Here is a 15130-nt window from a genome sequence, read left to right on the forward strand (position 1 = left end):
ACCTACTTGTATGATGCACGCGTTGGGTCTAAGCCTTTTTTATCTTTGAACGTAGCAGCATGCAAAAGGTGTAGCTTTTCAAACAGAAAAGCTATATGGCCACTTGGAAGGAGCCCTCCTCTCACTTTTTCTGGAGCGATGTGCAATTCCAGTCATGCTTCTTTGGAGAAAGATCAGGTCGTACATATGCAACAATGATGGGATATTTTTCTAACCTTGCCATGGCAATACATTATTGAGTGCCACAACAACCACTGGCGCTGAAAGAAATAAAACGTGGTGGCTGATGAAAACTGGTTTTTTTTTTTTTGTTCGACAAACAGGCGCCTTTGGGGGAGGGTTATTATGGGCCTATGCACGCCGCTGCACCTTCTGTATGCTGCGGCAGCGATCGGCATAGTACTCTTTCTTTCAACAACATCATGAAAGAGTAACAAATATCAGTGAGAATGTGATCAGCCGTTGATGATGATGAAAGTAGACCAAGATGTTCTACTTGTCATGAGTACGACATGTGCCGTGGCAAAAGGTGTAAAGGGCGCATGGTGAAGGAATCCCAATATATTAGAGTAAGTGCAGGGGCGCGGGAGGGTGGGCCAAGTGTAAGAACGTGGCTATCTGTGTCTGTACAATGGGGGAGGGGTGCTACGGGATGTTGATCTGGTTGCTGGGTTTCGAACAGCTTCACCATCACCATCATCATCATCAAGTACAACAACAGTAGCAGTGGGGGCGTGCAAGCAGACCTAACACCATCACTGCTTTAGGTCCGAGAACCTGGAAGGCCGATTGATTGCACACTCCCACACAGATACCGGCTCAACAATCACAATCAAAGCAATGGTGATGTCCCCCAAGAGTCTTTTCTGGGCGTTCATCATAGTAGTAGATGATACTGCATAGGGAACCAATTACAGTAATGGAACAAAATGCTTGGCGGTTATTGCTCTCACCAGCGAAGAATTTTCTTTTTTCATTTATCCATTTCGCGCGTGAGTGCAGTGGTAGTACAACATGGTAGAGGTTGGGGGGGGCGGGACTATGTGGCGCGTTGCATGAAGGCATCATTCATGATGGTATTATATTTTTCTATTACCAATTACAGTAGTGCCAATTAATTAATTAATGTGGTTTTCTGCCCTCTGAACAGTGCCATGTACGTTTACGGTGCTGGCTGGCCTGTCACTCTGAAGCTTCGAGTCCCGCTACTTCATCCTATCTTCTTTGAGGGATCGATCTGCACTTATTGCTTTCTCACGATTAAATATGAGTGGAGGCGCCTCTTAATTAGCTCTCACGAACTCAAAGACTGATCCCTAATGACAATAATACACGCTGGCATAACTTGACGTATATAGAAACTACAGTCATTGTGTGTGTGTATCGGAATCAATTCAGCAGGTATAAAGTATCTATTACTCGTGTTTATTGGATACGACTGTGTGAGCACTGGGTCCTCAGAGACATACTTGCTCGCGTAAGATCTCGAAAGTTCTGTGGCTCTAAAACAACCCTGGCTTGGCAGCAAGTAGCGATGGGAACAATCAAATCACCACGTTATCAAACATTCAAAGTCAGCTCCGGCTTCCTTTACCTCTGGCCACTTTGTTTTATTAAGCGCACACACAAACACACACACTCACACACACTTACAATGCCAATAACACAGCAATTCGATATATACCATGAACGTGTCAGAGACGCCATCCTTCATTGTATTGACGCGTCCCGCTCTTCTTCTATCACAACAAATACAGCCACGAAAGTTTCATCAGATATAAACCTCGCAGACCTCGAAAATCTAGTGCGATCCAACATTGGCCCACTTGCTAGCAACGAGAACGTTTTAAACATCAATCTAATGGACGAAAGACCTGACTGGCGCAAGAGTGCAGCAGAACTTGCTTTTCGTAAAATACTTTTGGATCTTGTGGTAAGCTTATACAATTGTTTCGCAATCAATGCACTCATCACAAAAACGGATCCACGCATAATCATTGACACACCTACAAAAAGCAACGAGAGCCCGAAACAGCACCCGATCATTTCACACATTTATTCAATGTGCTCGATGTCGTACTTGCCACAGTTGAACTGGGTAAGAAAAAAGAAATATCCGAATGAAAAGCTGCAAGATGGGTGAGATTAACACCTGCTTTTCTTTTTAAAAGGTTACTTGGAACCTGTTGTGCCGCTCACTTTAATCGAAGAATTACTGGACGTACACACGATCGACGGATGCGAAAAACTGTTCGATTACATTGAAAAACGAAAAGCACGACTCACGGTGGTTAGTCCCTCGCTCTCTTCTCTCTTCCCTTTCGTCTTCCTGTGCCTATCAGCGTCAGCGTGTTTTCCTTGCCCTACCCCGGCATATCACATCAGTTGCAACGCAGATACATTACTTGATCACTCACATATTCTTGCACACGTCTGATTTGTTTATACTCGCCCCCTTTTATTCTTCCTTCTACTTGTCCTGCACTTTTGGCAATACACTCTATCTAGAACATGATCCCTGGTCGCGGTAAAGGTCTTGTCTTGCTTCGCATGTGCAACGAAATGCTCCGTCGTCTCTCCAAAGAAAAGAATACCGTTTTTTGTGGTCGTATCCTGATGTTCCTTGCCAACTCATTCCCACTGGGCGAGCGCTCAGGTAACGATACTTGCTACATTGTCTCTGTAAAAGCGTGTCTAACAGAATATTTCACTTTTCGTGTAGGTGTCAATTTACGAGGCGATTTCAATACGGAACCTGTACAATTTGACAAGGACGAAGACGTTGACAATGATCCAAGCTTGACAGGTATATAAAAAAAGGAGGGAAACTGGATGCTGGAGAGAAAAGAGTAATAAATAACCTTTTGTCGACAGAGGAACAAAAGACATTCTACAAGTTGTTCTGGTCGACCCGGAAATACTTTTCCAACCCACCGACAATATTCCAGAGTAACGGCTTCGACGAGTTGCGAAAGGGTGGTGATGCGATTTTGGACCGATTCAAACAAATCTCGAGCAACGAACAAGCAGTTTCGGGCGACTCCTCAGGCGGCGTCGCTCCCTCTGACCGGGCTGGCAGCAAGCGAAAGCGAAGTGAGGACATGGACATTGACGATACAGAGGACAAAAATACCAGAGTACAACAGATGCTGGACGACATCAATCGGCAATATCAATTCCCTCGGTTACTGAGTAGTCGAAAACTGTTGGAACTCGAGGTAAAAAAAAAAGAAAAAAAGCTAAAGATGTGGAGATTAATAAGTGCTTCCTTGTGGTTAGCGGTGGCAACCCCATAATCAGCGAGTTTCCATCAATTAGTAACCTTTTATCATGACAATAGATCGAAGATACTCGATTTAGACGGAACGTCATTGTCCAATTTTTGATTCTCTTCCAATACCTCCACGGTTTCACTCAGGCTGAAAAAGAAGATACACAAAAGCTATTGAACTCGCGTGGTGCGACAAAACAATCTTTAGTACAGCCTAATTTTACCTTGGAAGGAAAAGAGGTAAGCAGTGGAAAATTGAAGCTGTTGCTGTTGTTATCATATCAAAGGGCGACAAAGTATCAACAACTACGGAAAAACTCATGCATGGTTTGTATTATATTTCGTAAAAACCAAAAGCTACAATGGGTTCAGGAAACAGAGAAAAGCATGCTCGACTTGCTTAAACAAACAAAGCCACATGGTGAACTATATACCGATATTGTTGAAACTGTATTACGACACGAACGAAACTGGGTATGTATTATGCTTCTACCTATCTGCTTCGTTTTGTTCTTTTTCAATAGAACAAGCTCATTCTCATGGTTATCACTAGATCATCTGGAAAGCGTCAGGCTGTCCAGCTTTCGAAAAACCGCCTATTACTCGTCCTGACGATATTGAACAAACACGACAAGTAAAACGAAACCGACTCAGAGATGTACGTTCTCTTTCTGGAAAATAATCTGAGCAACGACATATTAGAGCCCAAGCAAACGTTTTGCTAATATGTTCATCTAGGCATACTTGAGAAGATATCGCTACTTGTATGGAAGTCCTGAAATCACCAAAATGTATAGTCAGGAACCGTCGCCACTCACTGGGATCATGCAGTAAGTTTATATTTTGTTGCTGCTGCTGTTGTCAAATGGGGGAATAGGCAAGCACACATGTGTATACATACACAAGAGCAGATATTAAAGAAACATAATAGATCAAGGCCGGCACTCCCTGAACCAACTGAAGTCATTGATGCAGCACTAGCCAAGGTAGAGCAACAGGAACATGACTTATCCGTTATTGAACGGTTCGACATTGCCAACGGCGCGCTCTTCCAAGCCACCCGCCTGCTTTTCAGATCCCATGCTGTGCTTATTCCCAAAGTATACAATATCAAAAAAGAGGTGTACAAGGCACTCAAGGAGGCGAAGAAGGAGGGTGACGCTAATGGAGAAACAACAACAACAACAACAACAGCCGAAAGACCATCAGCAGCAGCAGCAGCAGCAGCAATAAAGACATCTGTCAGCGTGGATCAGAAGGACGAACGCCATTTGGAAGCAGAGATCACTGTACTTAGGAAAACACGTGGACTGATCGTCAACGCAACCTTAGCTGCTGCCGCTGCTCCTCCTGCTGCTGGCACTCCTACTACTCCTTCCATTACCGTCACTACTACAACTCCAGCCACGAATGGTGCAGCTACGCCCACGACTGGTTAAACGCAAACACACACACACACACACACACAAACGAATAAAGAAGCTTCATCGATGGACACCTATCTTTCCTCAAATGAAATCATCTCCTCTTTTGCTTATATCAAACATTGCGGTTTTTGGGATGGAACGAGGCAACAAATGCTTTCCGTTGCCACGGACCTTTCTTGTTTGTATCGTTGTACCTTTCCAAAGTCGTTATATTGAGTGCCCCTTCCTCCCACCTTTTTGTTTTCGCTAGAATGCACCAGGCTCGCTTTAGGTTCCTTTTTGCAATTCAAGAACAAATGTAATATAGTTTTCTTCTTCTTCCTTCTTTGTCTCTGATACAGACACATGCATTAGAATTCTGTTAAACGGCAAATAATATTATTCGTATCGGGTTAGGAGGCTGCGGGTAATGGTGACATTGATGATGATGGTGGCGGCACACACAGGTAGATACTTATTGCAGATGGAAGATCTAGAAAGGTCTGTGGCGCAATGTATTCATGCATGAATGTTGTTGGCTGGCTTAAAAAAAGTGCTCAGCCCAAAAAGATCTCGACTATTTTAGCAATAGCCATTGTTTAATTTCTAGGTGTGACTATACTTATCCACTAGCGTTGAGCCTCTTTTGCAGCTGTGCTATATGTCTGCACAACTGATGCGTATCTCCATGGTAATATATTAATTACACTACATTTTGCAGCTGTAGTAGCAGTAGGTAGTGATCAAGTAGAGCCTAGGTTCTAACCCGTTTGTGCGTCACCATCTTTACTAAGCCTACATCATGTAATGCCTACCATTTTTGTGCAACCATAAGATCGATTGGATAGGTAATATACCCAGTTGCAAAAGTATACAATACGCGGCTCTAAATTTAGGCTTCCATTCACTTATTATCAAAACTTCGACTCCACCTTTAAATCCTAATATCTTTTCAAAATTACAGTTTGGCCGCTTGTACATTTAGATGATGTTAGCACTTTATAATATGTCGATAATTATGTCATGTACAGCGCTATTATTATGCTTGCATGTTAAACATGGCCAAAGGATTTATTCACTTCCTTCTTCCAACCCTGTACGCTTTAACCCACTGAAAACAGAACCTGAGCAAATCGTCAGAGACACACACTATCAAGGAAAACAGCATCCAAATCCAGGAGAGTACTGTACATTCTAGATGCCAAAAAAGAAACCAACAGTGCGGTAAGTGTTCTCTTTCTTTATATAAAAGGTAACGTAAAACAGGCACCACTTAAGGACGATGGGAGACCATTATAAAACACTACAGTGCAACACACGTTTTACGTTGAAATTGCATCTACATTATCCCGTGTATCCGCCGAACCCAGTGTGTATAGGTAGGGACACTTCATTCGCTTACTGCTGTGTTACAGTCTATGGAAGCCAACGATGAGATTCATGTTTAAAACTGGTGAATTGGGAAACGTATCATGGGCTCAAAACTCTAAAAATGTCACATGTACTCGCTTCAAATTATACATATATACAATGGATGAGGACAGAAAAAAAAAACAAAACTTGACGCCTGCATGACTGTGAGATGACCAACATCGATCTTGCTAGACTGGACTTTTTTCGAATTGGATCTCACCAAATACAAAAGTCGTCATGCGAACTTTCCAAATTGAGAAATGAGACTACAGCAGTATGTCGATCTATTGTTGTTACCTATAAACGGACATGCCTCTCTCTCTCTCTATCCACAGAGAGTATAGTAGAGAGGTATGTGTCCTTCAAACTGGCTCACGACCGGTCGTGTAGTACTGCTATACAAAAAAGTTGAATGGTGCGACAAGTGCTCCTATATATGTTGACGTAGTACACTGATGCTGATAGATAGAGATGTACATGCCTTTATCCCCGTTTATATTTGTCCATGTCTGAAAGTAATGAAAAAGACGTGACAAGGCTTGGGTTTAATATATGATAAGGATCAGGTTTGTCACAGGTGGGGAAACACGTAGCCCTGTCACTTGGCGTGTGCTCTGTTCGTGTGTTCGTTGGTGGTTAGCATTGGAAAAGAAACACTAGAACGTTCGTTGTCGTCGCCAACGCGGAGCTGTTCTTGTGGTGGGACAGCGTCAAAGCCCACCAGGAATTTACAGTACACCACAGCAATCGGTACGTTAAACGTTACACGGGCTCCGTAGCAGGCGGAAGGATAGCACGGTATCTATTTGTTCGAGAATAGGCTCGTCCACCAACACAGAGTTAGCCAATGGTGGGACAGATCCTCTCTCTATCTCGCTCTTGCTCCTTAAATGTTCTCTGCGACGACCGACGACAGAGGGTATGCAACTTTACAAAACAAAAGACTGCGCCTCACATTTATTACACATCTTGATGTGCCATGCATGTGCAACCCGGACAGACCCGTATTTGGACATTTTTTAACTCGCTTTATATAAATGTGTATATATAAAGCTGTGCGTTTTTCCTTTTGATCTCCCACCCTCTCTCTCTCTCTCTTTTTTTTCTCTTCTCCTTTGACTTGTCGGTTTGATCCGATCCACTCTGTAATCATGTTTTGGTCACGTAGCAATCCCTTGTTTAAAACCAACGACTCTATAATGACCATCGCACTCGTCTCTGTTGAAGCCGTCCTAATATGTTTCCTAGAAGGGTTCGTCGTTATGAATCACTTGCAGCTTGTTAGTAATTGTTCGATGGATCGCAGTGGCGAAGGTATGGAAAAAACAGGGAAGGGAGGGAAAAACAAGTGTGCACGGTGTTTTGACACCGAAGAAAAAAAGACGCACGCACGCTGCTGCTGCTGCTGGGTCAATATATAGCACTATGCAAAGATATTAAAAGACAATGCCAACAAATCATATTATAGGCGTAAGCGAATCTGATTTGATCTACCACTCGCTTTTTATCGTCGCTCAAGTATTTCAAATCTTGCTCTGTGCTGACGCACTTTATCAGAAAAATACTGGTACGTGAAATGGGTTAGCCCGAAAGTGGGCTTAGGAAAACAAGCAAAACATCTGACATGTCCCCCTTCTCCCCCACTCTCTTTCTCCACAGCCCAGTTGTGTACTTTGGTTGCCTTTGGCTTTCTTGTTGTTGGTAAGTATCCTTTGAGGTCAAGTTGACGTTGAGGATGAGAGAAGAAGAGACAAGACTCTGTAATGGTATTAGCGGCAGTGAGTGCTTAGGCTGGTGATATTGGGCAGGAAATGGTATAGCGTAGGTTACAGCACCATCCGTACTACCTTCATCGGCCTAACATTGAACCTCCTTTCTTTCCTTTTGTAGTGTAAGCAAGATCGATTTGCCAAACAAAGAAGCATTAGCATACATGCCAATCTAACATTAAAATTGCCTTTTGTTGTTTCATCATATAGCTATGGCGGGATTCAGCTCGAACAGCATATGATTCTGGAAGATGTTGGCTGGTAAACGAAAGAAGAAACGACACGTGATGTTTGGAGGTGGAGAGACCGTTGTACTAATGTTGTTGTATTGAACTTGCTACTAGCGGTCCAGAGATACCTTGGACGCCAGTCGATCCACGATGGTCAGCGACTCCTGCTGGTCAAGAAATTGCTCTTGCGTACTACCGTAGCAAAATGCGCCCACTGGAATACGCTATTATCGCATTGATTCCGAGCTTCTTTATCGTCATTGCATTCTTTACGTGGAGACTTCGCAAGGAGTTTGCTTGGGATAATTACCGAAACTTTTCCGCTGATATGAGGTAAATGATGGCGATGACTGGTAGCTTAGGAGGGGCTGGGTGTGGGCGGGCGTTGCGAAGCAATGAAGGTTGGAATATGTACCATCGAGGCAGAAAGAAAGCACGTCCATTATTCATACTTTTTACAATAACGTACATGTAGAATCCGCAATGCTTTGATCATCACCAGTGTCTTATTGACGCTTTTAAAGCTTGACTTTTACTTTGTCTTCTCCTACGCTGCCCAGCTGATTCCGTCACAAAAGCTCCAATATGACGAGACGATTACTGAGACGGTACTTGTATTTGTCCTGGGAGCACTTGGGCTGAGCGTGGCCATGCTTGCTGTCTACCGAGAAAGCATGTACATGATGGGTGCCTTTATTGTGGGCTGTGTTGTAGCGGTCGCATACCTCATTTATTCTCTCGTCCGAATCACGATTCCTCGAACAGGAGGCGATCCTTACGAGTTCACGCGTCGTTTCCTCATATTTACTGTGGTGGTTGCCCTGTTTTTGATCCTACTTACCATGTCAGTAGCCGTTAAAGGGTTCTTGAACCTGAAAAATGGAATCCGTGTCTTTTCACACAAATCGGCGCAAAAAGATAAGCACCGCGACCCCAATCTGCCGATTGACCAGTCTTCTTCTATTGATGAATTGGAGATGGCTGAGCACCAGTCGGAGCAAAGATTCATCAAACAAGACAAGACCTTGCTGCAGGATCAGGAAGAGGAGGAACATCACCATAACAGTCATGCGAATAACAATTCGAGAAAACATCCTAACGATGATATGTGGACTATCGAATAGCTGGCATAGTGGTAGTGCTCACATATCTGGTACTATCTTTGAAAAACCCCTTCATATATATTGATATATACCCCAATCATCGCTTTCCATTACTATCATTATTATTGTTATTGTTCGTCAAAATCACCTCCTCCCTTGTTTTTATATCTGATGTAATATGTATAGTTTATAGTTCTATTTTATATTATTGTCATTAAATCAATGCACTATATACGTGTCTAAAGTAGCCAAATACAAAATTGTGTGTCCTCCCTTCAAACATTCCAAGAGAATTCATACTCACTATTTTCTATATCAGAATACACTCGTTAATCAATAAATCAGGTATACGCACGAGCACATCTCACTTACTATTAGAATATGTTTAAAATTCGGTGGTATTCAATGTCGTCACTGTGAGCACAATATCTGAACCTATATATTTACTCGAGACAGATATGGTGGGGAGTTTAGAGCTCATTTCAATGGAAACTTGCCTACATAGTTTACTATATAGCTGGATTTTTTATTACGGATTATCCAGCTTATGTAAGCAGTAGCAGTACGATTGCCATTATATCATGAATGTGGAAGATCTTACACCTGTACAACGAGGGGCGGCTATAAGCCGATACTGTATGGACTGACGCAATATGATGCATAGGCGTATGTCGTTAGTGATCTCTTGATATCCTTTACGATAATTTAGAAAGAGAAGGTCTGCTTATGATGCACTTAGAATGGATGTTTTGTCACAAAAAAAAAAAAAAGCACCTGGCAGTGGCAGGTGGAAACGAGCGGATGGGCGATGATAGCGGATAGTGTTATGCAAGCTAATCAATACTTATCATCAGCTGGTTCGGGCACCGTTTCACTGTGCCGATCCACGCCTGCCGGCTATCGCACATGCGATGAAGACTGCTGTCTTCGCACGTCGCTTTTGCTCCCAAATCAAAACCACTCTTCTATGCATCGCCATCGTTCAAGCGATCTGGTCAGCACATTGGTTTTTCATATTCGAAGGCCACCCTTTCATTCCGCAGGCAGTAGCTGCTCATGCCACTGCCATCTATCACCGCACATATAAATAGGTTTCTCTTTTCCGTCACTTCTCTGTTCCTCATTTTCTCATACATGTATTCACACCCAATAGTCCGTCACTCCTCTGGACACTCTGTTGGGAATAAGTTCTGCCTCCAGACCATAAAAAAAAATACTTATGATCAGAATGATTGGGCGTGTACTAGTTTTGGTTAGCGCCAAGCTCAAGCCAGGGATCAAAGGGTCTCGGTACAGTGTCTACCGTCAATGTTGCTTATGTTGAATACGAGATTATTTTTGGATTTATACCGCGTCGATATTGGCCGGTGAACAATAGCTTCGGATGATAACGATATATTCGCGCAAGGTGTTCGGCGAAATATACATCATTTTTGGTTTGGAGTAAGTATGTGCTGAATGGTCGTATCCAGCTTCCTGATGGGATAAATGAGCCATTGTAGAAAGTCTCGGCCGTTGTTGGATTAACCATGGTGCGATGTGGTGGCGTGTGTAACAAACAAAAGACGCACTCTTAATCAAGTATCAAGTATATACCCACGATCCCTCAAGCCCGCAATGATGGAGGTGGCCAACTTAAAATAGAGTGTCAAGAGCATGGCTGTTTTCAACATAGTATGCGTGTCATCCTGTATACAGGCTGCTTCAATATTTGGCTTGGTCATTTTATCAACCACTTCCCTCAGCTGATGTATGATACATGTGAAAAAAAAAGATGAGAAAAAAAGAAAACAAAGTGTGAAAGTAACAAAAAAAAGTGTGATCGTGTTGCTATTGCTGCCTGTATTTTTAGCACGGGCCTGGACGTGTTTTTTTAAGACCAAACAAAAAATTTTTTCTTCACTCTTTCTTCTCTTCACTTTTCTTTTCCCTTCACTCCCTTGGATCCTCCTGGTCTTTCTCTTGGCTCTTCCCTTGGTTCTGGTCTTCCCCTCGCTCTGGCTCTTCCCTTGGTCCTGGTCTTGCCTCTGTCGGTCCTGGTCTCAGCCTTTTTCCCGTGGTCCCCCTGGCTGCCTACAACCGGTCCCTGCTTTGGGCTGTCCAGTCTGGCGTTCAACGGTGTTGGCCACAACCGATCTTCAGGCGAGATCAGAGGACGGAGAAATCCTTTTCGGTTTCTCGCCATAGAAATATGGTAGTGTCCTTTCGGTTGGATGCCTTGTCTGCTGGTCTGGTCTGGTCTGCCATGGTGGGGGTCGCAATGAGGAGCCAGGTGCCACTGTAGATTGCGTTGGACTCTCGGCAATCGACTCTCGGCATTTGACTCTCGACAATCGACGCTCGGCATTCGACTCTCGGCATTCGACTCTCAGCGATCAACTCTCTGGCATTCGACTCTCGGCATTCGACTCTCGGCAATCGACACTCGGCAATCGACACTCGGCAATCAGCTCCCAGCTTCAGTGTTCGGCTCCCAGCATCCGAGTATCCAGTAAGCAGCTCCTCCAGCATTCGACAACAGCAGCAAATTTTTTTTTTTCTTTTTTGGGTGTTTCGAGAGTCAATTCTTCCCCTACCCCCACCCCTTCCCTTTCCTCTTCCCTTTCCTCTTCCCCGTCTACCCTTCCGTCTACCCTTCCATCTTCCTTCCGTCCTTCCCTTCCCCCTTCCCCACTCACAGGCAATCCACAACCGATTGCTTGCACTTGACTCTCGAAACGTAGTGTACGTCATGGTTCCCACTCGTTTGTACCATGATGGCTGGGTTTGTGGTTGATTGACCCAGCCAAATGTGTGGGAGACTGGGACTCCCAGGCCGAGGCATTGGTGGCTTTCTTTCCCCCCCCCCTTTTACATACTTCTTCTGTTTCTTCTTGCTTTCTTCATGCTTTTTGTATAGCCTGCAGGTTGTGCGAACTGCTTGTTGAGGTCACTTTGTAAAATCGCGTTCTTATTATTTGTCTTTATTGTCCACTGATTGTGTTCTTTTAATAAAATTTGTACCCTTCGACTATTGATATTCATAACGATAACTTTTGTCTTTTATAAAATGTTTCTTTACTCTAATATTACAATGAATAAAAACCTGCTCTTTTACTTTATGTCCTGCTCAAACTCATTTACAATTTCTTTCCTTGTGAAGATATTTGCGTGTCGCTTCACCTTGCAATATCCATTTTCTTTCTGACTGTGTTCAATCGTCTTCGCCGCTTCATTTGACAGTTAGGAAAGAACTCATGTTTTGGCGTGCTGTGTCCTTGTTCTTATACAATGCTGACAATGTCAAATGGCTCACATTAGATTCGTAATTACTTTTACTTTGCAATGACTCGATCGATTCTAAACATAATATCTAGGCAACCGTTTGACACAAGCATAATGCACTGACCATGTAATACAATGTCAAAATTCTTGTGAGAGCCGTTGCATGTATCAGTTTTTTGGGCACGTCAGAAAATATCTTTAGAGAAACTTTTTCTGGCAACTGCCAGGAACTCTTTTTGAATAACTGGGAACCCGTTGTTCGAGTTGTGTGTTCAAAAACTGTCATAGAATTAGACTCTACAGTAGAAATGCTCGACTTTTTTTTGAGACCCGCAGCTCGTTTGCAAAGAGCGACTGTTTCCATGCATGAACTCGCTCCCCGGTTGAACCATATTTAATTACTGCTTTATGTCGTTAGCATTCGACCACAAGCTTGACTCTTTGCTTGATCTAGTACGGTCATTGTAATACAACAGTAAGTACATTGTTTCGCATATATAGATTGGGGATTTCTTTGGATCCAGATGCGTGCGTACATAACTGTCGGACACACAAAAGCCATTTTGATAGACTTCAAATGACAATGTAATTGGAGCTATAAAGCTGGCCATGACCACCAACATGTTAAAGTGAATCAAATTTTCTACAGTACAGTATATAACATCAGCGTCTCATCATTGCTTATGTAATCAGTACAAACTCATCTAATGAACATGTATTTAAAGTATATACTTTCATTAAGACGATTACGAAAACCAACAAAAAGACAGCATTATGATACGAGGATGATTCCTGGTCTTTTATTTTGTATGAAAAATATATCGTTAGGTAATAGGACATCCCGTCAATATATAGTTGATACAAGCAATATTTGCAGACAAGCCAAAGGACTATCAAAGAAAGAAGTTAGAGCAAGCCATACTTGGAGTATTTAGTAAAAGCAAGCAACAATTGAAACAATCACTCACCACTTCGTATTTCCAGAACAGATCGTCGCGGCCCCTACCCTACCCTCCCATTGCTGGGAGAACCTCCACTTTTGTCTGGGCTCCAGAACCTATCATAGATGCAGATAGAAAAGAAACGAAAAACAATCATCCCCTCGCTCGCTCTTCAGACGTTTTCTTGTGTATATTTTGCCACTAACCTTTCTCTGTGACGCCTCCTCTTATCCGTGTACGTGACCTCACCATACTGCCCAATCCCGTATGGCTGCCTGCTACGGCGGCATGACCCTGACAGTCATCGCGTTTAGTTGTGGCCGCGCTCCACTGAAATAGCCTCTACGTGTTGCCGACCCGTGCCCCGAACCTAACGTCTATGCGCGGCCGGTGGTCAGTTTATCGAGTCATTTCCAGGACTCAGCAAGCGGTCACAGGGAGTACAGGATCAAGAGGTGGGCGCAGGTCACGATTTACTGGAGAGGTGCATGCGCAATCGAACTTACCATGCTTTCGCTCTTCCACTCGCAAGGTAAACCAAAATTTCTTTCAGGCCTTCCGACAAAAGAGAAAAAGGTTAGGCATCGCCCAATCCGCGAACCAATCCTGATAAATCTTAACAACTACAGCAACGAAAGCACGTAGAAAATCAAGTTATTAAGACGTAAATACCAGAAGAATGCTACCCTAGTTGAAGAAGTACAGAAAAAAAATAGTTACCCTGTAGTCGTCACGCATATCCGTCCGCCGCCGCTACTACTACTACACACGCAAAATCAACGACAATGATTAAAAGAAACGTTGGTGACGCATTGGAAAAAAAACCAAGTTGGAGATCATTGAAATTTGAAAGGTGTTATTTTTTTTGAATGGGGGGAAAGAGAAAGATTAAAGTAGGAGGAAAAACTTACACTGCAAAGGTTCCATAGTACACCGCGTGTGTCAAAAGCAAGATTCGCCGACAAGGGTTCATAAAGAAAGCGAATTGCCAATGGAGTATGTGTTAGAAAAAAGAACTCTTTTAAAAAAGCGAGTGAGGAACTGATTGAAGTAACTCGTTCGCGCATTGCTCTACTTACATGCCGAGTTTTGTTGCCATCACGGTTCTTGTTGAAAGAGACAAGAGTGGTGATGGAAAAAACCTTTACTTGACTGTCAAATTATTGAAACAACGACACAACCATGGCGCACTGCCTAAGCCTCTCTGCTTCGCTGCTTTTTTTCTGCATGGGATATCATTAAGAGAGAAAAGAGGTTTACACATACACCGAGTATCTCTATGTCTCCCGGTTCGTGCCTCGTCTGCATTACACACCCAGGTTTCACCTTGGGACTGAGCTCCGCACCTTTTGCAGGTACCTTTTTTGTGTAGACGATGATTTATTGAAATACCGTTGTTGTCGGTATTTATAATGTCAGAAAAGAGGGTTGACAAACGCACTATGAAAAAGTACTGATTTCAATGTAATGCGGGCTGCTACACCGTCGGGCCAGAAGGTTGATCCTTGAAACACTTGATGCCAATGGGAGTTCCATATGTGGAGTATGGTAGTGGCGATGATACACATGAACTCTGGTTTGACCGTGAGCGGGAAGGTGTTGAGAGACCTACTGTAATGTGATCACACGTCAAAGACTCATGGTCGACAAGGAAGCGCTTTGCAGGTACCGCTATACTCGCACGGATAAACTGAAGGACCGGATGTGTCATAATCACCTCCTTACAACATAGC

The 15130-nt window shown here is 43.3% G+C and overlaps 7 protein-coding genes across 7 annotated transcripts; 4 read left to right on the forward strand and 3 right to left on the reverse strand.

Moving 5' to 3' along the window:
* Window positions 1–456: 456 nt before the first annotated feature.
* Window positions 457–1002, forward strand: BDB00DRAFT_795363 (uncharacterized protein). The gene is made up of 2 exons (XM_053121389.1): window positions 457–569; window positions 768–1002. The coding sequence occupies exons 1-2, from the start codon at window positions 513–515 to the stop codon at window positions 891–893; spliced, it is 183 nt and encodes a 60-aa protein (XP_052986002.1). The 5' UTR covers window positions 457–512; the 3' UTR covers window positions 894–1002.
* Window positions 1003–1654: 652 nt separating this feature from the next.
* On the forward strand, window positions 1655–4710 carry BDB00DRAFT_866595 (THO complex subunit 1 transcription elongation factor-domain-containing protein; the record flags this gene model as incomplete). The annotated part of the gene is made up of 11 exons (XM_053126243.1): window positions 1655–1933; window positions 2017–2098; window positions 2172–2290; window positions 2509–2656; window positions 2723–2806; window positions 2875–3218; window positions 3341–3511; window positions 3629–3745; window positions 3825–3929; window positions 4010–4101; window positions 4203–4710. 11 exons carry the CDS (start codon window positions 1655–1657, stop codon window positions 4708–4710), a joined length of 2049 nt encoding a protein of 682 aa, XP_052986003.1.
* A 2469-nt stretch (window positions 4711–7179) lies between these two features.
* On the forward strand, window positions 7180–9502 carry BDB00DRAFT_795403 (uncharacterized protein). The gene is made up of 6 exons (XM_053121390.1): window positions 7180–7404; window positions 7559–7657; window positions 7750–7791; window positions 8069–8120; window positions 8204–8422; window positions 8565–9502. The coding sequence occupies exons 1-6, from the start codon at window positions 7242–7244 to the stop codon at window positions 9211–9213; spliced, it is 1224 nt and encodes a 407-aa protein (XP_052986004.1). The 5' UTR covers window positions 7180–7241; the 3' UTR covers window positions 9214–9502.
* A 595-nt stretch (window positions 9503–10097) lies between these two features.
* On the forward strand, window positions 10098–10382 carry BDB00DRAFT_795405 (uncharacterized protein). The gene has a single exon (XM_053121391.1). It carries the CDS (start codon window positions 10104–10106, stop codon window positions 10281–10283), a length of 180 nt encoding a protein of 59 aa, XP_052986005.1. The 5' UTR covers window positions 10098–10103; the 3' UTR covers window positions 10284–10382.
* Window positions 10383–11340: 958 nt separating this feature from the next.
* On the reverse strand, window positions 11341–11703 carry BDB00DRAFT_866597 (uncharacterized protein; the record flags this gene model as incomplete). Its single annotated transcript, XM_053126244.1, has 1 exon — window positions 11341–11703. The coding sequence occupies one exon, from the start codon at window positions 11701–11703 to the stop codon at window positions 11341–11343; it is 363 nt and encodes a 120-aa protein (XP_052986006.1).
* Window positions 11704–11773: 70 nt separating this feature from the next.
* BDB00DRAFT_795419 (uncharacterized protein) lies at window positions 11774–12226 on the reverse strand. Its single transcript, XM_053121392.1, has one exon. It carries the CDS (start codon window positions 12214–12216, stop codon window positions 12043–12045), a length of 174 nt encoding a protein of 57 aa, XP_052986007.1. The 5' UTR covers window positions 12217–12226; the 3' UTR covers window positions 11774–12042.
* A 1377-nt stretch (window positions 12227–13603) lies between these two features.
* BDB00DRAFT_15702 (uncharacterized protein) lies at window positions 13604–14789 on the reverse strand. The gene is made up of 6 exons (XM_053116267.1): window positions 14664–14789; window positions 14477–14539; window positions 14309–14367; window positions 14118–14156; window positions 13904–13943; window positions 13604–13774 (listed from the first exon to the last, which is right to left on the reverse strand). The coding sequence occupies exons 1-6, from the start codon at window positions 14703–14705 to the stop codon at window positions 13676–13678; spliced, it is 342 nt and encodes a 113-aa protein (XP_052986008.1). The 5' UTR covers window positions 14706–14789; the 3' UTR covers window positions 13604–13675.
* Between the last annotated feature and the right edge of the window lie 341 nt (window positions 14790–15130).

This window comes from Zychaea mexicana (genome assembly GCF_025766255.1).
Source record: "Zychaea mexicana strain RSA 1403 chromosome Unknown BDB00scaffold_1, whole genome shotgun sequence".
NCBI classification, from domain to species: Eukaryota; Fungi; Mucoromycota; class Mucoromycetes; order Mucorales; family Lichtheimiaceae; genus Zychaea; species Zychaea mexicana.